General features: G+C 49.8%; 1 protein-coding gene across 1 annotated transcript in view; it reads left to right on the top strand.

Annotated features, from left to right (window-relative positions):
* Positions 1-8,487: 8,487 nt before the first annotated feature.
* LOC123376398 (acrosin-like) overlaps positions 8,488-23,895 on the top strand; it is a 47,237-nt gene continuing 31,829 nt past the window's right edge. The window contains exon 1 of the mRNA XM_045028360.1: positions 8,488-9,546. Coding sequence (XP_044884295.1) covers positions 9,498-9,546 — 49 coding nt within the window. The 5' untranslated portion in view covers positions 8,488-9,497. The remainder of the gene's footprint in view (positions 9,547-23,895) is intronic.

The following is a 23,895-nucleotide window of genomic DNA, read 5'->3' as shown; positions in this document are numbered from 1 at the left end:
AGAGGGGCTAGCCATGTGAAGGGCTCGGCTGCCTCCAGGATGGGCATAGATTGGACAGTCATCTGTGATTTTTCTGACAGTTTGCATCACGCCACAGGTGCGGTTCTGTGATTCTCTCAATTCCATCTCTGGAGTAAGTATGTGTGTAGTGATGCAGTGTGGTCTCCCTCCGACCCAGAGAGGAAGGGACGACTGAGCCACCAGTACAATGCACATTTTCCATGTTGGGTGCGGACACGGTTTGGAGCTGGCCAGACATGCCGCAGGGAGCAGAAACCTGACACTTGCCCAGTCGGGTTGTCGATTAGAGTTTTCGTTTGGTGCATTGCAGCTTGGAAAAGAGACAGCTAAGGGGGGATATGATTGAGGTCTATAAAATCATGACTGGTGTAGCGAAAGTAGATAAGGAAGTGTTGTTTACTACTTCTAGTAGCACAAGAACTAGGGGTCACTAAATGAAATTAATAGGCAGCAGGTTTAAAACGAATAAAAGGAAGTATTTCTTCACACAATGCACAGTCAACCTGTGGAACTCGTTGCCGGAGGATGTTGTGAAGGCCAAGACTATAACAGGATTCAAAAAGAACTAGCTAAGTTCATGGAGGATAGTTCCATCAATGGCTATTAGCCAGGAGGGGCAGGGATGGTGTCCCTAGCCTCTGTTTGCCAGAAGCTGGGAATGAGCAACAGGGATGGATCACTTGATGATTCCCTGTTCTGTTCATTCCCTCTGAAGCACCTGGCTCTGGCCACTGTCGGAAGACACGATCTTGGTCTAGATGGATCTTTGGTCTGACCCAGTGTGGCTGTTCTTATGTTGTGTTAGCTAACACCAAGTCAGCACCTTCCCGACTGGCACAGGAATGCACTGACCCCTTGTAAGATAAGGAGGGAATGGCAGGATAATGGAGAAGGGTGTCTTGTTTGAACTAGCAGGTACATGGAGAACAGTGGTAACACAACGTCTGGAGTGTGATACGTACCTTGTTTGTATCAATGTTTAAAAGGAGAAGTCATAGGAGGGGCACCTTTGTGTCAGGATCCTGGTGTCCTGACTGAGCCAGTGCCACTGGCATGGGCCTACACATTAGTGTACCTGTCACCACCAGGCCAGAGTGCTAGGACCATACTTCGTTGACAATAAACCTGACCAAGCACCATCGCCACCAAACCGAGCCTTTGGTCTTTCCTTATGACAACATCATGGTCTGCTGAATAGGCGAGCTGCATTCCCTGCTAGCGCAGCTGGCGTCAGCACTCCAGGAGCAGAAACACGCTGCCACGCTCACAGCCCAGCATAGAGAACTTGTGTAACCTGCCCCTGGTAGCTTTGGGAGCACATCCCTGGTGGGCACAGACCGGACTCCCTCATGCTGTAACAGGGTAGCGATTCACCCCGGACACCTTGGGGAACCCCCTCAATTGTCACACAGGCAGCCAGACCCTGGGCAAGTGAGACCAGAGGCCACTAGTGTTGGGTGATGCCTGTGGGGTTTGGGTGTGTCTGTGCCTAGGCGTTGTGCTCCGGGGATCAGGGCCATGTGGGTACCTGAGCTGGATGGCTGGGGATGTATACGGGGAGGGAGGGAAGGGCTTTACCCCATGACTCCTCCTGATGCACAACCTGCCCTAAACAGGCTCTGTCTGTCTGGGTTTGGACTGTGTCCTTGGGGCAGGAACAAGCCGTATTGGAGTGTTTAGAAAGTGCCTGGCACCTCGTAAATAATGGTTAAAACATGGTGTTACTGAATCCATTTCTTATCATTGCGGGAGCAGACTCCTGAACCCGAAATCCTTCCCACCCTTGGGTGCCCACGGCATCCTGCGGCCGTGTGTGTGTGAGAGAGGGACAGTCGGCTCCTTGGGCAGAGCCCAGCACAGAGCTGGTGCGCAGCGATGGACTATTAAGAGGCTGAGTCAGCATTAGTGTTAATTACCGAAACACTTGACTCCTTAGCAGAAGGTGGCTGGATGCCGGGTCAGGAAAGGCGGTGAGAACTGTGCTCCAAACACAGGGGCTGCAGGGCCGGAGCCTTGCAAACGGAGATGTGGGTGGAAGCTCAAGCTCCATGACAGGCCTGGGAGCTAGGACAAGGCGCTTGCTCCTGGGTTAATTTCCTAGCGCTCTTTCTTTTCACGTTTTGTACCGTTTGTTCTTCTGACGGCAGATGCTGTGTGGGGCTCTGATGCGTTTTCAGAGGGCGCCAAGAGCTGTACTGGCGTGGGCAGCACTTATTAATGTCAGTGTGAAGCTACAACGTGAGCAGGGCATTGTGCAGCTCTCCGCAGAAGAGGTGGCGCTGGGTCCAACAGGAACTCATCAGGGGCTGGGGCTGGAGCCAAGCTGTGGGCTTTGAATGGATGTAGATTACAGTGCAACCCCCTGCGTGACACTAATTGGATCTCACCTCAGTATAAACCAGGGTATCTGAAACTGATTCAAGCCAGGCTTGACTTGAATTAGCAGTGTCCGCGCAGGCGTCTGTGAAACTTACAATCAATATAAAACAGTTTTAGTGAAACTAGTGCAGCTTGTGGGTGGAGACCAGCCAAAAAGAGTCCCCAAGACGGTAGCGCTGATGGGATGGAAGGGAGTGAATTTGCTCACGCTACTGTGGCTTCATCTGGAGATGTGATGAGGGCTGTGACGAGAAAGGTGCATCCCTTTCATGGAGGATTCAATCAACATGGGTTTAGGGCAGATGGATCCTGTCAAACTAACTTGATATTTTTCTGGATGCGATTAGTAGTTTGGTAAAGGTAATGTAGTGATGATGAATATATTCGACTTCTGGAAGCCATTAGACTTGGATCACATGACATTTTGAATAAAAATTAGAACAATATGAAATTAACATGGCACACATTAAATGGATTAAAAACTGGCTAACTGATAGGTCACAACATTTACTTATATATAGGGAATTGACAGGTTGTGTTTCCAGTAGGGGCCTGCAGGGATTGGTTCTTGGCCCTGCGCTATTTAACATTTGTATCAGTGACCTGGAAGCAAACATAAAATCATCACTGATAAAGTTTGCAGATGACACAACAATTGGGGGAGTGGTAAATAAGGAAGAGGCCCCGTCACTGGTACAGAGCGATTTAGAGCACTCAGTAAATGAGGCGCAAGCAAACAATATGTGTTCTAGTGTATAAATCCAGGACAAAGAATAGGCCCCAATTAGAGGATGTGGGAGTCTATTGTGGGAAACAGTGATTGAAAAAGATTTGGGGGTCGTGATGGATGATCAACTAAACATGAGCTCCCAGTGTGAGGCTGGGGCCAAAAGGGCTAATACCATCCTGGGGTGCATAACTAGGGGAATCTCGACTAGGAGCACAGAGGTTATTTTACCTCTGCATTGGGGACCGGTGAGACCACTGGTGGAATCCTGTGTCCCGTTCTGGTGTCCACAGTTCAAGAAGGATGATGGTAAGTTGGACAGGGCTCAGAGAAGAGCCATAAGAATGATTAAAGGATTAGAAAACCTGCCTTGTTGTGATAGACTCAAGGAGCTCAAGGACATGCATCCGACGAAGTGGGTATTCACCCACGAAAGCTCATGCTCCCAAACGTCTGTTAGTCTATAAGGTGCCACAAGACTCTTTGCTGCTTTTACAGATCCAGACTAACACGGCTACCCCTCTGATACTTGTCAATCTGTTTAGTTTAACAAATGGAAGGTTAAGCGGTGACTTGATCACAGTCTGTAAGTACCTACATGGAGAAGAAATATTTAAAATGGGCTCTTCAATCTAGCAAAGGACGATCATAGAATGGCCAGACTGGGTCAGATCAAAGGTCCATCTAGCCCAGTATCCTGTCCTCTGACAGTGGCCAGTACCAGGTGCCCCAAAGGGAATCAACAGACAGGTAACCATCAAGTGATCCATCCCCTGTCACCCATTCCCAGCTTCCGGCAAACAGAGGCTAGGGACACCATCCCTGCCCATCCTGGCTAATAGCCATTGATGGACCTATCCTCCATGAATTTATCTAGTTCTTTTTTTAACCCTGTTATGGTTGTTGCCTTCACAACATCCTCTGGCAAAGAGTTACTCAGGTTTACTGTGTATTGTGTGAAGAAATACTTCCTTTTCTTTGTTTTAAACCTGCTGCCTATTAATTTCATTTGGTGATCCCTAGTTCTTGTGTTATGAGAAGTAGTAAACAACACTCTCTTATCTACTTTCTCTACACCGGTCATGATTTTATAGACCTCAATCATATTCTCCCCCAGTCTCTATTCCAAGCTTAAAAGTCCCAGTCTTATTAATCTCTCCTCATACGGAAGGCGTTCCATACCCTTAATAATTTTTGTTGCCCTTTTCTGAACCTTTTCCAATTCCAATATATCCTTTTTGAGATAGGGCGACCACATCTGCACGCAGTACTCAAGATGTGGGTGTACCATGGATTTATATAGAGGCAACATGTACTGTACTATTACCTATCCCTTTCTTAATTATGCCCGGCATTCTGTTTGCTTTTTTGACTGCCCCTGCACATTGAGTGGATGTTAGCAGAGAACTATCCACAATGACTCCAAGATCTCTTTTTTGAGTAGTAACAGCTAATTTAGACCCCATTATTTTATATGTATAGTTGGGATGATGTTTTCCAATGGGCATTACTTTGCATTTATCAACATTGAATTTTATCTGCCATTTTGTTGCCCAGTCACTCAGTTTTGAGAGATCCTTTTGTAGCTCTTCACAGTCTGTCTGGGTCTTAACTATCTTTAGTAATTTTGTATCATCTGCAAATTTTGTCACCTCACTGTTTACCCCCTTTTCCAGATAATTTATGAATATGTTGAATAGGACTGGGCCCAGAACAGAGCCCTGGGGGACACCACTATTTACCTCTCTCCATTCTGAAAACTCACCATTTATTCCTACCCTTTGTTTCCTATCTTTTAACCAGTTACCGACCCATGAGAGAACCTTCCCTCTTATCCTGTGGCAGAGAGACAAAGAGACACAGTCACCCCCCAACAGGGCCTCCCAGCCGATATCCTGGAGAACCCCAACGACCAGCCAGCCCGACCCCTCCTGGGTCTGCACAGGGATCCGGGCCATAGGCAGAGTGAGGGGCTTCACCCCGGGGACTTTCACCCAGGTCCCACGGCCCCTCAGCATCTGCGGCTGCACCACCACAGTTCTCTCTGTCCCAGGGTCTCGCCACCCCAGGCGTGTCTCCCCACTGACCCCTGGGCAGCCCCCTATGTCTCTCCGCTCCACCATCGCCAGTCCATGCTGCTGCTGCTGCTTCTCCTGCAGCTTTTCTTCAGGCTCTTGCTCTCCCTCACGGTCCTCTCGCTCTCTTGGGCTCTGCTCCAATCCCATCCGTCTCCGATCCCCTGATGGGAAACCCGATCGTGAAGACCCTCGTCTGGTTGGGGACCAGACTCCCGGGGATGCCTGGCTGCTGCTCCAGCTGCTCCCAGATCCTCTTGTAGCCCCATCTGGGTCAGGAATCTGCTCCTCAGAGCGGCCCTCCTCCTCCAGCTGCACGATTAACTGGGCCTTGGTGAACTTCCCCATGTGTAACCCTCTCTCTGTGCACAGGATCACAATGTCCTTCTTAAGGGGATGGTGACAGGCCATCACTGCACCGTTCCCAAGTGGCTCTGGACTCACAGGCCTGTGTGCTCTTGGCTCCCCCATGGTTTCCAGGAAGAACCCCTGGTGTGCCAGCCCTCCTCGTGTCACCACCTCTTTGCCAGGGTCGAGCTGCAGACTCCTCTGCCTCTGGGCCTGCTCCTGCAATCCCCAGGGGAACCCTGCTACTGCAAAAATCCTTCTCTCTCCCCGGGTCGAGCGGCAGCTCCTCCGCCCCTGAGACTGCTCGCTGCAGTCCTCAGGGGGACCCCGTTACTCCAACAGTCCTTCTCGCTGGTCACACACTCCCAGAGGTTAACTGCCCCCTGAAACCGTCCCTCTCTGAGCCTTCCGCATGCCTGGTCCTCATTATCCCCCCTTTGTTTTACTGCTCCCCAGTCACTTACTGCAAGCAGCGCCATTCACGGGGTGCAGTACATCCCACCCCTGCCACCAGTTGTCATGGAGTCCCCGGGTGATGCTCTGGAACTGCTCCCCACAAAGCCAGGCAGGACTCTGGGGTGCCTCCTCTCCCTTGGAGCAGCCTGTCTGCAGGGCAAGAAGCTCACACGGCTTCACCTCCTGGGTCTCTCCTTGGAGCATTCAGCATCCTCTGCCCCTCCGTGCACGTCCCACAGCGAGTCCGCCCTGGCGGGGTCCTGGGGAAGCCACAGGGTCCTGCACCTCCACTTTGCAGTCAGACGTGACTCTCAGCCAGCCAGTAAAACAGAGGTTTATTAAATGACAGGAACACAATCTAAAACAGAGCTTGGTACAGCAAACCAGACCCCTCGGCCGGGTCCATTCTGGGGGGCAGTGAGCCAGACCCCCACAGCTGCACTTCACTCCTCGTCCCCAGCCAGCTCCAGACTCAAAATCCGTCCATCCCCTGCTTCTCTGCTCAGTTCCTTTCCTGGGCCAGGAGGTCACCTGATCTCTTTGTCTCCGACACCTTCAGCTGGCACCTTTGCAGAGGAGGGGCCCAGGCCATCAGTTGCTAGGAGACAGTGTCAGGCATTTAGGTGCACTGGCCCCTTGCTCTGCAGCAACCATACACCCTTATTCCACCACCTAGATACTTAAGAACTGCATGGGGGAAACTGAGGCACCAACACTGTATTCAGAGAAAACATTAAGAACATTCCCAGTTTGTCACAATGGGCACTACATTAGCCTTTTTCTAGTCATCCGGGACCTCCCATGATCACCATGAGTTTTCAAAGATAATGGCCAATGGCTCTTCAATCACATCTGCCAACTCCTTTAGCACCCTCGGATGCAGCACATCTGGCCCCATGGACTTGTGCTTGTCCAGCTTTTCTAAATAGTTCCGAACCACTTATTTCTCCACAGAGGGCTGGTCACCTCCTCCCCATACTGTGCTGCCCAGTGCAGCAGTAGATTGGTGAGGTGCAATTTCCCTTTACTAAAACCATGTTGACTCTTCCCCAACAAATTATGTTCATCTATTTCTGACAATCTTGTTCTTTATTATAGTTTCAACCAGTTTGCCCGGTACTGAAGTCAGGCTTACAGGCCTGTAATTGCTGGGATCATCTCTGGAGCCCTGTTTAAAAATTGGCATCCCATTAGCTATCCTCCAGTCATTTGGTACAGAAGCTGATTTAAATGTTAGGTTACAGACTATAGTTAGTAGTTCTGCAATTTCACGTTTGAGTTCCTTCAGACCTCTTGGGTGAATACCACCTGGTCCTGGTGACTTATTACTGTTTAGTTTATGAATTTGTTCCAAAACCTCCTCTAATGACACTTCAGTCTGGGACAGTTCCTCAGATTTGTCACCTAAAAAGAATGGCTCAGGTTTGGGAATCTCCCTCTGTCATAGGTTTATTCCCCACTTTGAACTTTAGCATCCACAAGATGGGGACCTGCATGGACTCCTCTAAACTAAAATCCTAGTTCAGATCTGGTACGCTGCCAGCAGCTAGAAATTCCAGTGTCTAGCACACTCCCTGTTCCCCCAAAACTTTCCTTGGGTCTTAACACAAAGGGAAATAAACCATTCCCCCACCTTCTTCCCCCTCCCCTAGTCGTTGGGAGAGATCACCTTGATTCAAACTCCTTGAATCAAACAAAGAGGGATTCCCTTTCCCCCCCCCCCTCCTCCTCTTCCCCTGAGATTCCAAATAAGGGAAGAAATCAATCAGGTTCTAAAAAGAAAAGATTTTATTAAAAGAAAGAAAGAAAGTACACTATCTCTGTAACATCAGGATGAAAAGATTACAGGGTCTAACTTATAAAACTGGAGAGACTTCCCTCCCCTCTTTTCTCAGGATAATCAAAAGTAACAGCAAACAGACATAAAGATATTTCTCCAGCCAACACACATTTGCAAATACAGAAATTAATTATAAGACTAATCCGCCTTTCTAATACTCACTATACTGAATAGAAGAACTACTTCAGGAAACTTGGAGAGCCTGGAGATACGTCTGGCCCCTCTTAGATCCAAAGAGAGAACGGCAACCCAAACAAAGAACACAAACAAAGCCTTCCCTCCACAGAGATTTGAAATTATCTTGTCCCTTGATTGGTCCTCTGGTCAGGTGTCCGTCAGGTTACTGAGCTTGTTAACCCTTTACAGGTAAAAGAGACCTTAACCCTTAACTATCTGTTTATGACACCCTCACATCCTCAACTGTGAAGACCGATGCAAAGAATTCATTTAGTTTCTCTGCAGTGGCAGAAACGGAAATGGGAAATAAGGGGTACATTTTTGCTAGTGACAGTAATTGCCCCTTGGAACAATTTACCAAGGGTCATGGTGGATTCTCCATCACTGACAATTTTAAAGTCCAGACTGGATGTTTGTCTAACAGATCTGCTCTAGGAATTATTGTGGGGCAGGGAGTCAGACTAGATGGTCACAATGGTCCCTGCTGGCCTTGAAGCTGTGAATTTAGATATTTTGCAATGTGGCTTTTTTCTGATTTGGAAGAGACCTCGGACTCTCTGGGCAGCATCTCAGCTAATGCTGGGAGGGGGTCCACAGCCCTGATTTCAGATGTGGGGTTATGCCCCTCTTCAGGGTGCATGTGGCCTCAGCTGAATAACTGTCCACCCTGCCCCTTTGGCTTGCCTGTCCCCTAGCTCCCAGTGCCTTGCCAATCCCAAGCACTTCAGAACTCACGGGTCAGCCCATCCCCCCCAGTCATGTGATGTTTAAAGATAAACCATTTGGCTTCTTTCCTACACTGGTGTTGGCGCCTTTGGCTGCACTTGGCTCACGATTTCCAGCTTTCCTCCCCAAGCAGGGCGGCCAGAACCTGCCTTGCTTCCGATCAGAAGCAGAATCTTGTGTAATTCTAGGACTCCAGGCGCTGGGACTTTAAATACTGCCCAAGCTGGCCCCTGGGTGTCTTTGGCTGTGAGTTCCAGGGGCAAGTCCCTGGCTTTGGCTTGCTTGGTAAAGAGCCTGGTGCCCCTCAGGGGATGGGATCATACCAATAAACACTGTGATGTGTAACGAGTCTTCTGTGAGCGTCCCCCATGTCCCTCAAGGAAGGGCACGCTGGGATAGTTGGGCCTACAAATGGCCAAATGAAAATGACCTGCTGAAATCATGCTTGGTAGAAACAGACCCTGTGGAAGCCAGAAGTTAATGGACCGAAATCGGTGTGACAGATATTATGCCTAGTTGGTGGACAAAATAAGGTGGAGGATGAACTATTCAGCCACTTTCCCTCTTTCGGGGTTTATTTAAAAAAGGACATTGGAAAAAAACATTTTCATCTCTCGTCCTATCTTTCATCCTAGCTCAGCCCAGCTCTGACCCTGAACTAGAGGGCGCAGACCAGCCAGAATAACTTTCTCCGAGGAGGATGGCGGCTGGCCTTGCTCTGGTTTAAGGAGCTGTATTTTCATCATGCATGCTGAAAATCATCATGACATCCGCCCTCCGCCAGCTCACAGAAACATGTAAGTTCCTGGTTTGCCACCCTTCCCTGTTGTGTAACTTGCTGCTCCACTGTTTCTTTCCTCTTCCTCTCTCTCGCTCTCAGCTTTTGATCAAATGCTAAAAACCAACTGAACTGCATTCACTCCAGTCCGCCCTGTCTGGGGAGAAAGAACCCAACCAGGTGACCTCCCTGACTGGAAAGTGACCCCAGGTTGAAGCAATCGGAGCCGCGTTTGTGTCTGACCAGCCATCCAGTGTTCCAAAGACATCGACAAAAGTCGTAATTCTCCCACCTTTTCTATCTTCTCTCTCCTCCACCTTGTGTCTGGCTGCTAGAAACCGAGGTGAATATCCTTCACACATCAGCATGGAAAGTAAAATTAATCCTTCCATTTCAACAAAGAAAGGGTGTTTTGAAAATAAGAGTGATATTTTGCCTCCCAAAGGAGAGAGACTGTAAAGGTTTTAATTGTTTGCATAAGCGCTCAATTTCAGTTTCAATACAAATGCTTGTTTTAATTTCTTGTTATTTCTTGTTTGATCAACACACGTTCAGCTTTGGAGTGACTCTGGTTTTGGGCATTTGCCAAGAAACGAGTAAACCAACGTCTCTATAGAAAACCCTCAGACCTCTTTGTATCATGCTGGGCAGTGAAAGAGTTTATCCACCTTTAATGCCTCTGAGCCTTGGAATGAATACATCCGTCAGTCGGCGGGAGAGACTGTTTACACAGCTGTGCTGGAAAGTGTTGGAGTAATTCAGGGCACACCTCTCGCAGCCGGGGCATACGCAAGACCTGCCCTACCTCCCCCACAGGCAGCGCCCCCTGCAGGAAACGGGACCCACTTGCCAAACACGTAATTTCCCTTGGGAGCCCTCTGCATGAGACAGCTGGGCTATCGGCCCGTGCGTCTATTGTTACAAGTGACTCCACACGCTTGGCCAGGCTGAGTCGTAGCATGTTTCACTGCCCCAGACCTTGGGGCTGGATCCACAAAGGGGACCTGGGTAGTGCAACGCCTCCCAGGTACGTCTGGGGCTGCCTGGGGGGGACTCACAGCCCCGAGTTAGGCACCTAGGAATAATACTCAGAAACCAGCCCACTGAGCGGGGAGCTGCCCAAGCCAGCCAGGCCGGAAATGCTGGGAAGTGGGGTGGGGAGGCTTAGGTGCTTAGTTCACAGCTCTGTGACTCGCCAGGCAGGGGTTGAGGATGGAGGGTCAGCCCCACCCCTTGGTGCTCACAGGGGGCTATTGGACCCACAAGGTGCAACACCTTCCCCCAGCCAGGGCTCCTGTGAGTAAAGGGGGCAAAATAACCAGGATGTGGGAGATTTCCATAGTCGCCTCCCTGTAGGAACCCAAAGCCGAGCTGAGCCCCGTCCCCTGCTCCCTGTAGTACAGCAGGCCCCTGTGCTGCACTGTCAGGGGAGCGCACCCCTCCTGTGCCTCCGCCCTCGTGCTGCATTGGGGCCATGCTGCAGGTGAGGGGTGAGCGCCCCCTCCTCTGCCGCAGAAGGCACATGGGCAGCTCCCTGGTTCACTGCTCAGCTGTGTTCCTGTCGCTCTCTGCTTAGACCTTTTTACCCCAGAGCAATGAAATTTCCTCCTTTTAAATAATAATAAATGGGATTAAGCCTGGGCTGGGCTGCTGCACGGGGCTCCTTCATGCCCCAGCACGACACCTATGGAATCTCGCCAGGCTTAGGTGCTTCGCTCATGCCCCTCACCGGCATGTGAACACCCCCATGCACTGAGCAATGTAACTAGCACGGACAATAAGCGTTTTAAAAATAAACAGGGAGCAAACAAAATGCCACCATGGTCTAGGGCCGCAATTGGAGCAGCCCAGGAAAATGGTCCGTCCTGATGCAGAAAAGGCAAACGTGCTCCAGAAATAATCCTCTCTAAGACAAACTCCCAGCTTACCGTACAAATGAAATCCTTTCAATTCTAACTAACGCCGTTAAACAGCAAGTGCTAAAGCTAACCCTTTCTAAGTCTGTGGTACCTGGTAACTTGCATACAAGCATTTTAAAAGAAATTGCTGGGGTGCTCGCTGAGCCATTCTTGATTCTTAACAAATATTGGAACACTGGGACTGTCCCAGGAGACTTGGGAAAAAATGTCAATATTTAAAAACGGTAAATGAAATGACCTAGATAACAACAGACCACTTGACATGGCTCCTGGGTAAAATCATGGAAAGACTGACACTGGATGCAATCAAAGAATTAAAGGATGGCAGCATAGTTAGTGCTAAGCAAACTTCAGTTAATGGAAAATAGGTCTTGTCAAACCAATTTGACAGTGGTTTTTTCACAAGCTTACAAGTTTGATTTAGTATCACATGCTATTCTGCTTAAATTTAGCACTATACAAAATCAGTGCAGCCTACTTTAAACGGATTATGAATTGGCTGATGGATCTCAAAAAGTGATGGTAAGTGAGGACTGCTCAGCCATTGGAGGTATTTCTAGTGGGATCCCGCAGGTATCTGTTCTTAGCCCAATGCTAGTCAGAGCCTTTACTAATGCTGTGTAGGAAATGTAAAATCCTTTGTGGTAAAGTTTGCAGATGACCCACAAATGGGCTGTGTGATAAATAAGGATGAGACAAGTCAGTTACACAGTGTCAGATGGATTGCACACTCGGCACTCAGCTGAACAAATACAGCTAACTGGAAGGGGACACCCAGAGTATAGGTCACAGTTACAGGATGGCGGACAGTACTTTGGAAAACTGAGACTCTGAAAAACCATAGGTGTAGTTTGACTTCTCTATTTCGTGGGTGTGGCTCCACTCAGGCCAATGGGGCCAAGGGGTGGGGGGGGGCAGATTCCATGCCTGCCCACAGAGGTGCCATTTCATAAATGTTTAGGGTGTGGGAGGCAATTGTAACCATGATTCCAGGGGCTACTTATGCCCCGAACACTCTAGGTTTGGTTTTTTTGGGTTTTTTTTGCGGATAATAATGTAGAAATTATCAACAGGAGCATTGTATCTAATTCCTATATCAAGAAAGAAAGAAATATTAGACCCACTCAGCTCTAATAGTAACACGTTCTGACATCTTGTGGCAAGTCACGTATGGGACACTGGTTAGGTTTAACATTGTAATGTATATTCTTACTTAGATACTCTTCCTAATGTCCAAAGGGACCATCGTGCTCATCTAGTCTGACCTCCTGCACATTGCAGGCAGGGCCGGCTCCAGACCCCAGGGCGCCAAGCGCGCGCTTGGGGCGGCATTTTGCTGGCAGGGCGGCAGCCGGCTCCTGCGGACCTTCCGCAGGCATGACTGCGGATGCTCCACCCGAGCCGCGGGACCAGCGGAACCTCCGCAGGCATGTCTGCAAGAGGTCCCCCGGAGCCGCGGGACCGGGGACCGCCAGAGCGCGCCCCATGGCGCGCCACCCTGCTTGGGGCGGCGGGATTCCTAGAGCCGCCCCTGATCGCAGGACACAGAACCTCACCCACCCACTGCTGGAATAGATCCCTAACCTCTGGCTGAGTCACTGAAGCCCTCAAATCATGGTTTAAAGACTTCAAGTTACAGAGAACACACCACTGACACTAATTTAGACCAGCAAGTGCTCCACACTGCAGAGGAAGGCAAAAAATCCTCAGGGTCTCTACCAATCTGATATAGGGGAAAATTCCTTCCTGACCCCAAATATGGTGACCAGTTAGACCCTGAGCATGTGGGCAAGACCTCCCCGAGCCAGACACCTGGGAAAGCCCTCCCCATCTAGTGTCCTGTCTTTGGCCATTCAGGATTTTTGCTACAGGCTGTCGCTGTTGGGCCACACACCATTGCAGGGAGTCCTGTCATACCATCCTCTCCATAAACTTATCAAGCTCAGTCTTGAAGCCAGTTATGTATTTTGCCCCCACTGCTCCCCTTGGGAGGCTGCTCCAGAACTTTACTCTTCCGATGGTTAGAAACCTTCCTCTAATTTCAAGCCTAAACTTGTTGATGGCCAGTTTATATCCATTTGTTGTGGGGACCACATTAGCGCTTAACTTAAATAACTCCTCTCCCTCCCTGGTATTTATCCCTCTCATGTATTTATACAGAGCAATCAGATCTCCCCTCAGCCTTCATTTGGTAAGGCTAAGCAAGCCAAGCTCTTTGAGTCTCCTCAAGGTAGATTCTATATTCCTTGGATCATCCTAGTAGCCCTTCTCTGCATCTGTTCCAGTTTGAATTACTCTTTCTTGAACATGGGAGACTAGAATTGCTCACAGTATTCCTGATGAGGTCTCACCAGTGCCTTGTTTAATGGTTCTAACACATCCCTGTCTCTAATGGAAATACCTTGCCTGCTGCACCCTGGATTGCATTAGCCTTTTTCACGGCCATATCACATTGATGTCTCATAGTCATCCTGTGATCAATCAATACGCCCCGGTCTTTCTCTTCCTCTATCACTTCCAACTGAGAAGTCCCCAGCTTATAGCAAAAAATCATGTTGTTAGTCCCTAAAGCCATGACCATGCACTTTGCACTATTAAATATCATCCTATTTCTATTACTCCAGTTTACAAGGTCATCCAGATCTTCTTGTATGATATTCCTGTCCTGCTCCGTATTGGCAATACTTCCCAACTTTGTGTCATCTGCAAATTTTATCATCACACTCCCACTTTTTATGCCAAGCTCATGAATGGAAATGTTAAATAAGATTGGTCCCAAGCATGATCCCTGAGGAACTCCACTAGTAGCCTCCCTCCAGCCTGACAGTTCACCTTTCAGTGTGATGGGTTGTGGTCTACCCTTTAACCAGATCCTTATCCACCTTTCAATTCACTCATTAATCCCCATCTTCTCCAATTTAACTAGTAATTTCTCATGTAGAATTGTATCAAATGCTGTACTGAAATCCAGGTACATTAGATATGCTGCATTTATTTTGTCTAATAAATCTGTTATCGTCTCAAAGAAAGATATTAGTATCTTTGTTACTACCTCTTGAATACAACTGAAATTATTGTAGAAAAATCTACAATAACTTTCTATCATCTAGGCTACTTCTTTTTTGCAAAAAGAACAGGAGTACTTGTGGCACCTTAGAGATTAACACATTTATTTCAGCATGAGCTTTTGTGAGCTACAGCTCACTTCTTCGGATGCATAGAATGGAACACACAGACAGGAGATATTTATACATACAGAGAACATGAAAAGGTGGAAGTATGCATACCAACAGGAAGAGTCTAATCAATTGAGATGAGCTATCATCAGCAGGAGAAAAAAAACGTTTGAAGTCATAATTAAGATGACCCATAGAAGGTGTGAGGAGAACTTAACATAGGGAAATAGATTAAATTAGTGTAATGACCCAACCATTCCCAGTCTCTGTTTAAGCCTGAGTTAATTGTGTCTAATCTGCATATTAATTCAAGTTCAGCAGTCTCTCTTTGGAGTCTGTTTTTGAAATATTTTTGTTGCAAAATTGCCACCTTCAAGTCTGTCACTGAGTGGTTAGAGAGGTTGAAGTGTTCTCCCACTGGTTTTTGAATGTTATGATTCCTGATGTCAGATTTGTGTCCATTTATTCTTTTGCGTAGAGACTGTCCGGTTTGGCCAATGCACATGGCAGAGGGGCATTGCTGGCACATATCACGTTGGTAGATGTGCAGGTGAACGAGCCCCTGATGGCGTGTCTGAAGTGATTAGGTCCTATGATGGTGTCACTTGAATAGATATGTGGACAGAGCTGGCATCGAGCAGTTTACCAAGCTTGGAACAGATCGTTTAACTTTAGGAAACATCCTAACAGCCCTTTCTTATCTTAATCACCAGTTAATCCCTCTGTTTATAAACAAAATTCTGACTCCCTGCCTGAGGGGCGCAAGCTGGGAGCAGCACAACTCCTGTCACCTCTGCAGAACTCATTACATTGCACACCTGAGGCTTGCAGTTTGGGGGGCACAAGACGCCCGCCGTTTTCCCCAACTCCACCCATGTGAAAAGGACTTAGGGGGTCCAGGTGGAAACCAACTGAGCATGTGCTCACCGTGTGATCCGGTGGCTAAGAGAGCAGAGGTGATCCTTGCCGGTACAAGCAGGATCCTACCGCCTAGGAGCAGAAAGGTGCGAGTACCGCTGTATATGGCATCACTGCAGCCTGTGTGCTGAGCTGGTGTCCCCACTTCAAAAAGGATGTTGATAAACTGGAGAAGAATAAGATCCAGAAAAGAGTTACAAGAACAAGATGAGTTCTGGAAAATGTGTCTCCCAGAAAGCACCTCAGTCTGTTTAGCTTGTCAAAGAGGTGGGTAAGAGGTGCCTTGATCACAGCTGATTAGTACCTACGCAGGGGAGAAGATGTCTGATAGCAGAGGGCTCTTCAGTACAGCAGACAAAGGCAGCACAAGATCCAGTGGCTGGACCCTGCCGTGAAACACATTCTGTTTCTATGTAGAAATAATACGCAATTTTTCTTTACAGTGAGAGGAGTTAACTGACCTGGGACATGATGGATTTGCTGTCATGTGGCATCTTTAAATCAGGATTGGCCATCTGTCTACAAGTCACTCCGTAGCTCAGCCAGCAGTGATGGGCTGGTGGCTGGACTCACTGGGGGAGGGTCTCTGCCCTGTGTAATGCACCAGGTGAGCACAGGGGTCCCTTCTGCCCTTGAGCTAGCTGAATATGAATCTAGATGAATATGAATAAAAGAGAACTGGATAAATTCATGGAGGTGAAGTCCATTAATGGCTATTAGCCAGGCTGGGTAAGGACTGGTGTCCCTAGCCTCTGTTTGTCAGAGGATGGAGATGGATGGCAGGAGAGAGATCACTTGATCACCACCTGTTAGGTTCACTCCCTCTGGGGCACCTGGCATTGGCCACTGTCGGCAGACAGGATGCTGGGGTGGACGGACCTTTGGTCTGACCCAGTACGGCCGTTCTTATGTTCTTATGGGCCCAGAGAAGAGCAGTGTCTCGTCCAAGGGTGCCCGGCAGTAGGGTTGCCAACTTTCTAATTGCACAAAACTGAATACCCCTGCTCTGCCTTCTTCCCCACCCCTTCCCCAGGGCCCTGCTCCTGCTTTCTCCATCTCCCTTCCCTTCATCACTCACTCTCCCCCATGCTCACTTTCACTGGGCTGGGGCAGGGCGTTAAGGGGTGTGGGGGGGTGAGGGCTCGGGTTGGGGTGGAGGGTATGGGAGAGGCTTTTGTCTAGGGTGGGGTGAGGGCTTCAGGCAGAGTGTGGGGGGTTCCAGGTGGGGCCAGCAATGAGGGACAGGGCTCTGGGATGGGGCAGGGGGTCGGAGTGTGGAGGGGATGAGGGCTCCAGCTGGGGTTATGAGCTCTGGGGTGGGGCAAGGATGAAGGGTCTGGGGAGCAGGACGGGGCAGACGGCTGGGATGCGGGGGCTTCAGGGCTCTGGCTGGGGATGTGGGTTAGCTGAGCATCAATAAGCTGATCATACAGAACCAGACCCACAACACACCGCTCCCTTCCCCTCTCCCCTCAGCCCCAGCCCTCTTACCAATACCCTCCCCGCATGGTGCCTTGCACTGGGAGGGAACGAGATCATTACCCTTATTGAATAGAGGTGGGCTGCGCCAGGCTGCTGAGGATGGGGCCAAATAAGGATGTAGGTGGGCAGACAGCTTGGCACCTGTCCTTTCCCGCTCCAGGCCTTCTTGGACCCTGCCCCATCCCCACTGCAGAACTGCTCAGCTCGCTGCCTGCAGCCCCGCTCCAGGCCCACTTGGCCTCTGCCCGGCCCTGAGGCTTGTGAAGAAGCAGCACTGAAGATACTCAGTGAGGCCTTGTCTACACTACAGGACTATTTCGAATCTACTTAAGTCGAATTTGTGGATTCGACCTTATGAAGTCGAATTTGTGTATCCACACTAAATACACTAATTCGAATTTCTGAGTCCACATTCACGGGGCCAGCGTCGACTTTGGAAGCGGTGCACTGTGGGAAGCTATCCCACAGTTCCCGCAGTCCCCGCTGCCCATTGGAATGCTGGGTAGAGCTCGCAATGCCTGCTGGGGGGAAAAATGTGTCGAGGGTGGTTTTGGGTAACTGTCATCATTGAACCGTCAATCATGCCCTCCCTCCCTGAAAGCTCCGGCGGGAAATCTGTTCGCGCCCTTCTCTTGTCAGTTACAGCGCGTACGCCACAGCACTGCGAGCATGGAGCCCGCTGCGATCATCGCTGCACTTATGGCCGTTGTCAACTCCTCGCACCTTATCGTCCACCTCTTCCACAGTCAGCTGCTGAGAAATCGGGCGAGGAGGCTCCGTCAGCGCGGTGAGGACAGGAAGTCACAGAGTGGCGCAGACCTCTCACAAAGCAGGGTACGCCGCGCCGTGGAGATCATGGTGGCAATGGGTCAAGTTCATGGTGTGGAACGGCGATTCTGGGCCCGGGAAACAAGCACGGACTGGTGGGACCGCATAGTGCTGCAGGTCTGGGATGAATCACAGTGGCTGCAAAACTTCAGGATGCGTAAGGGCACTTTCCTTGAACTCTGTGACTTGCTGTCCCCTGCCCTGAAGCGCCAGGACACCCGGATGCGAGCAGCCCTGAGTGTGCAGAAGCGAGTGGCCATAGCCCTCTGGAAACTTGCAACGCCAGACAGCTACCGGTCAGTAGCGAACCACTTTGGCGTGGGCAAATCTACCGTGGGGGTTGCTGTGATTGAAGTAGCCCACGCAATCGTTGAGCAACTTCTCTCAAAGGTAGTGACTCTGGGAAACGTCCAGGACATCATAGATGGCTTCGCCGCGATGGGATTCCCAAACTGCGGTGGGGCTATAGATGGGACTCACATCCCTATCCTGGCACCAGCCCACCAGGCCAGCGAGTACATTAACCGAAAGGGCTACTTTTCTATGGTGCTGCAAGCACTGGTAGACCATAGGGGACGTTTTACCAACATCTTCGTTGGGTGGGCGGGCAAGGTTCATGACGCGCGTGTGTTCAGGAACTCTAGTCTGTTTAGACGCCTCCAGGCAGGTACTTTCTTCCCGGACCACAAAGTAACGGTTGGGGATGTGCAGATGCCTACAGTGATCCTCGGGGACCCAGCCTACCCGCTAATGCCCTGGCTCATGAAGCCCTGTACAGGCGCCTTGGACAGAGAGAAGGAACTCTTCAACTACCGGCTGAGCAAGTGCAGAATGGTGGTGGAGTGTGCTTTCGGACGTCTCAAGGGGAGATGACGGAGCTTACTGACTCGCTCGGACATCAGCGAAAAGAATATCCCCGTAGTTATTGCTGCTTGCTGTGTGCTCCACAATCTGTGTGAGAGCAAGGGCGAGACCTTTTTGTCCGGATGGGAGGTTGAGGCAAATCGCCTGGCTGCAGTTTACGCTCAGCCAGACACCCGTGCCGAGAGAATATCCCAGCGGGAAGCGCTGTGTATCCGGGAGGCTTTGAAAGCTAGTTTCCTTGGAGAGCAGGGTAACCTATGACTCTCCACTTGCTTTCAAGAGAAACTGACCCTGGGCCTGTGTCTGTATGTGTCGATTTCGATCTGCGGTTACATACCCCGTTCTCCAAGTTTCCCCCACTTCCAAAGCACGTTTTAAATCAAATTAATTGTTACACTCATTATTAATAAATCTTTGTTTTACTTTGCATTTCTGTTCAGTTGCTGAAACATGAACGCATACTGTGCTGGGCACGGTGTGCACTGATGTACAGACCGCTTGTTCCATAGAGGAATGACATCCTCCTGCTCCTACATAGGTCTCTGGGGTGGGGGACGGTTGCAAGTGGTTGTGCATCAAGGGGAGGGATTGCAGGAAGGGGTGGGTTTGCAGGAAGGGGCGAGTGGTGCCTTCTTTGGATAGGGGTTTGGATGACGGCAGTGGGCTGCGGGTTTGGGCGTAGGAAGGGGTGAGGGGGGTGGGGAAGGGTGAGTATCTGTCCGTGGATGAGGGCTCTTGCTGGGGCTCAGGGCAGCGGAGAGGCTCGTTGCTACGGTGGAAGTGCATGGTAAGGGCAGCGTGCCTTAACATTAAGGGGGTGGCAGGCGCTAGGACCCTGGACAAGCATACATATCACAGAATGACACGGGGCAGCATACACCACACAGAGTGACCCTGGTGCCTACTGACTGCAGTGTGTGTGTGCCCTGCAGTTGATCATGCCCCCAAGTCTGTACCCTGGTAATGTAGGCTATATCGTGCAATTATAAATCCCCTCCCCCCCCATACAAAAAAAAATCCTCTGACACGAAAGACGTGACCGAAACAGTGAATAACAGCAAACAGCTTTTAATAATCTAATACACAGTGGGGGGATGAAACTTGGATTTGGGACTGGGTGAGCCTGTAAGGGAAGCACTTCTACAAATGTATAGCGTGAGAAGTGTGTGGTACATTAGCGCTATGCAGTGGTGCAGTGACAGTTCTCACGGCCCCTACCGCCCCGCCGTCTTGTACTTTTGGGTGGGGGAGGGCAGGACTTTTTGGCGGGGGAGGGCGGTTGCAGATACACTGCAGGGGGGCTCTGTCCTCCTGCCTGCGGTCCTGCAGAACATCAACAAGGCGCCGGAGCGTGTCCGTTTGCTCCCTCATTAGCCCAAGCAGTGTTTGAGTCGCCTGCTGGTCTTCCTGCCGCCACCTATCCTCCCGTTCGATGTGTGTGCGATGCTGTTGACATAGGGTCTCCCTCCACTGTGTCTGCTCTGCCGCCTCGGCTCTGGAGCAGGCCATCAGTTCCGCGAACATCTCATCCCGAGTCTTTTTCTTTCGCCGCCTAATCTGCGCCAGCCTCTGCGAGGGGGATGCCGGGGCAGTCCGGGAAAGAGCCGAAGCTGTGTGATGGGAAAAGTAACTGATTTCCTTGAACAGATACATGTTTGCGAACAGTGAACACAGTCTAGTCAGTTTCTCTGAACAAGACCATACAGGGCAACAAGTCTCATGAGATCTCGGGCCAAGTTCGAGATTTCGGAATATGCTCTCATTGGCTGCGGCATTGCACAGGAGAGCGGACAAGTGGGGAGAGACAGCTGAATCCGTCTAGCAGACAGTCCTGGTAAGCCTTACAGTACATTCTGCTTATCAGTTAATGGATAGCTGTGCCCTCCCGCTAAAGGCAATCTGGAAATCATATACTCTGACCCTTTTCCAGCCACTCCCGCCAGTGCACGGGAAAGATCAATGTATGCTTTTCCTATGTGGCCTACAACACGTGGCTGTTAAGCGAGGGTCATTGTTATGCAAAGTAAAAGTCAACCATTCACAACAGTAACAATACACTAATTGCCCTAATTAGATGCAGCATTTCATGAACGAGATCACCCTGATGCGGGTCCCTCGGAGTCACAAAGAGCTGATGCTAAGGGAAGCCCTGCAGAGACCAGGACCATATGCGGCCATGCTTGTGGAGGCGATGATTCCCATCTACATAAGGATGTCCTGGCGCGGAAGAGTGTGCTTCCACGGAGCACCCAACAAGGCACCTCTCCACAGGAACCTCCTGCGGAGGCTTTTCGAGGACCTAAATGAGACCTTTCTTGAATTGTCCCTGGAGGATTATTGTTCAATCCCTATATGTGTGGACCTACTTTTCATATAGTTTTTCATTGAAAATTTTATATATAGTATTTCTATTTTTTTATACCTGTTTTATAAAAAATAAATGTTTACATGTTTCTAGCACTTACCGCCTGATCCTTCCCCTGATTCAGAGTCCGGGTTAACGGCCGGGGAGGGTTGGTAGGGGATCTCTGTGAGGGTGATGAAGAGATCCTGGCTGTCAGGGAAAGCGGTTTTGTGTTCGCTGTCGCCTGCGCCGTCCTCCACAGACCCTTCCTCATCTTCCCCATCGGCGAACATCGAGGAGGAACTGTCCAGGTTCACTATGCCATCCACTGAGTCCACGGTCACTGGTGGGGCAGTGGTGGCAGACCCACCTAGAATGGCATGCAGTGCCTCGTAGAAGCGGCATGTCTGGGGCTGGGCTCCGGAGCGTCCATTTGCCGCTCTGACTTTTTGGTAGCCTTGTCTCAGGTCCTTGATTTTCACGCGGCACTGCATTGCATCCCGGCTGTATCCTTTCTCTATCATTGCTTTGGAGACCTTCTCGAAGGTCTTTGCATTCCGCTTGCTGGAGCGCAGCTCCGAGAGCACAGACTCCTCGCCCCACACACCGATCAGATCCAGGACTTCCCGGTCTGTCCATGCTGGGGACCTCTTTCTATTCTTGGATTGGCCGGACTCCTCTGCTGGAGAGCTCTGCATCGTTGCAGGTGCTGCGGAGCTCGCCCCGATGTCCAGCCAGGACGTCAGATTCAAAGTGCCCAGACAGGAAAATGAATTCAAATTTTCCCGGGTCATTTCCTGTGTGGCTGGTCAGAGAATCCAAGCTCGGACTGCTGTCCAGAGCGTCAACAGAGTGGTGCACTGTGGGATAGCTCCCGGAGCTACTAAGTTCGATTTGCATCCACACCTAGCCTAATTCGAGCTAGCCATGTCGAATTTAGCGTTACTCCACCTGTCGGGGTGGAGTACCAAATTTGAACTAAAGAGCCCTCTAGTTCGAATTAAATGGCTTCCTGGTGTGGACGGTTGAGCGGTTAGTTCGAATTAACGCTGCTAAATTCGAATTAAAGTCCTAGTGTAGACCAGGACATCTACCAAGGAACTGTCCTCCGGAGGACTTGAGCAGAAAGCTACAGGAGATGTACCCGATGGGTGTCCTTGGGGTATGAAGCAAGCAGCTACCAAGAGCCATTCTTCACCCATCCCTTGAAGGCAAAAATCACCATCATGACTCCATAGTAAGAAGGGTGGAAAGAGAATTCAGCACGGGATGCAAGGACAGCAGGACTGGGTGCTGTCTCCCGGGAGTGAAGACACAAGATGTAAGTGCAAGATTGGACAGGACTATGAAGCCAGCTGCAAGTTTCCACTGGTGACGATACATTGTGGAACCACTGGGATGGCATCAGATGGAACTACACAGATTATTGAAGACTTCAGGGATCTAGGAATGGAGCTTGTCATAAACAGATAGTTAAGGGTTAAAGTCTCTTTTACCTGTAAAGGGTTAACAAACTCAGTAACCTGATGAACACCTGACCAGAGGACCAATCAAGGGACAGGATAATTTCAAATCCCTGTGGAGGGAAGGCTTTGTCTGTGTCCTTTGTTTGATTTGAGTGCTCTCTTTGGATCTAAGAGAGGCCAGACATGTCTCCAAGTTCTCCTGGAGTATTTCCTACTATCCAGTATAGTGAGTATTAGAAAGGCGAATTAATCTTCTAATTAATTTCTGCATTTGCAATTTTGTGTTTGCTATAGAAATATCTTTATTTCTGTTTGCTGTTACTTTGATTATTCTGAGAAAGGAGGGCGGGGGGGGAGAGCCTCTCCAGGTTTATAAGTTAGACCCTGTATTTTTCCATCCTGGTAATACAGAGATAGTGTACTTTTTTTTCTTTCTTTAATAAAATCTTTTCTTTTTTAGAACTTGATTGATTTCTTCCCTTGTTTGGATTTTCAGGGGAAGGGGAGGGGGAAAAGTGAAGCCCTCTTTGTTTGATTCAAGGAGTTTGAATCAAGGTATCTCTCCCAAGGACAAGGGGAGGGGGAAGAAGGTGGGGGAATGGATTATTTCCCTTTGTGCTGAGATTCAAGGTGTTTGGATCTGTGTTCCCCAGGGGAAGTTTTTGGGGGAACAGGGAGTGTGTCAGACACTTAAAACTTGACTGGTGGCAGCGAGAACCAGATCTAAACTAGGATTTTAGTTTAGAGGAGTCCATGCAGGTCCCCATCTTGTGAACGCTAAAGTTCAAAGTGGGGAATAAACCTATGACAGAGCTGAAGAAAAGGCAGGTCCATGTGATCTCCTCAGAGATCCTTCCAGGCCCACGAGCAAGAGAAAGCAGAAAATACTGGAGTTAAACTAATGTAACCCCCAAGGAGATTACATAGATTCCTGGGGCTCTGTCTGCTGTCAGCTCAGGGAGGGGGAGCCAACGCAAACTCAGAGTCTGCCCGGCAACCAACAGGGAGTGAGATGCCCCTCCCCAGGGAGAAGCCATTTTTGGAGAGGCTGGAGCCAGCCAGGGCAAGGGCAGGACTGGCTGTGTGGGGAGCTGGGAAGTCCCAGGCCTGCAAGCAGGGTTCCCCCTGAGAACTGGCCTCTAGGGACCTGACAGCAGATCCCCCAGCTGGGTTTTCCTTCCCCACGGATGATTCCCAATTGTTACGTTTGCTGAGAAATTTCCCCAGCCAGGCTGGGTTCGCCTCCAGCTCCCCTGGTGAGACCAGTCCTCACATAGTCAGCGCTGCTAGTCCAGGGCTGCTGCCTGCAGAGTGTGTGACTGGAGACTGGGCTAGGAGGCTACAGTTTGGATGTGAGGGTAGTTGTATAAC

This window comes from Mauremys mutica, chromosome 1, assembly GCF_020497125.1.
Source record: "Mauremys mutica isolate MM-2020 ecotype Southern chromosome 1, ASM2049712v1, whole genome shotgun sequence".
Taxonomy (NCBI): domain Eukaryota; kingdom Metazoa; phylum Chordata; order Testudines; family Geoemydidae; genus Mauremys; species Mauremys mutica.
The sequence above is the reverse complement of the archived record's forward strand: the minus strand, read 5'-3'. Positions and strand labels throughout refer to the sequence as shown.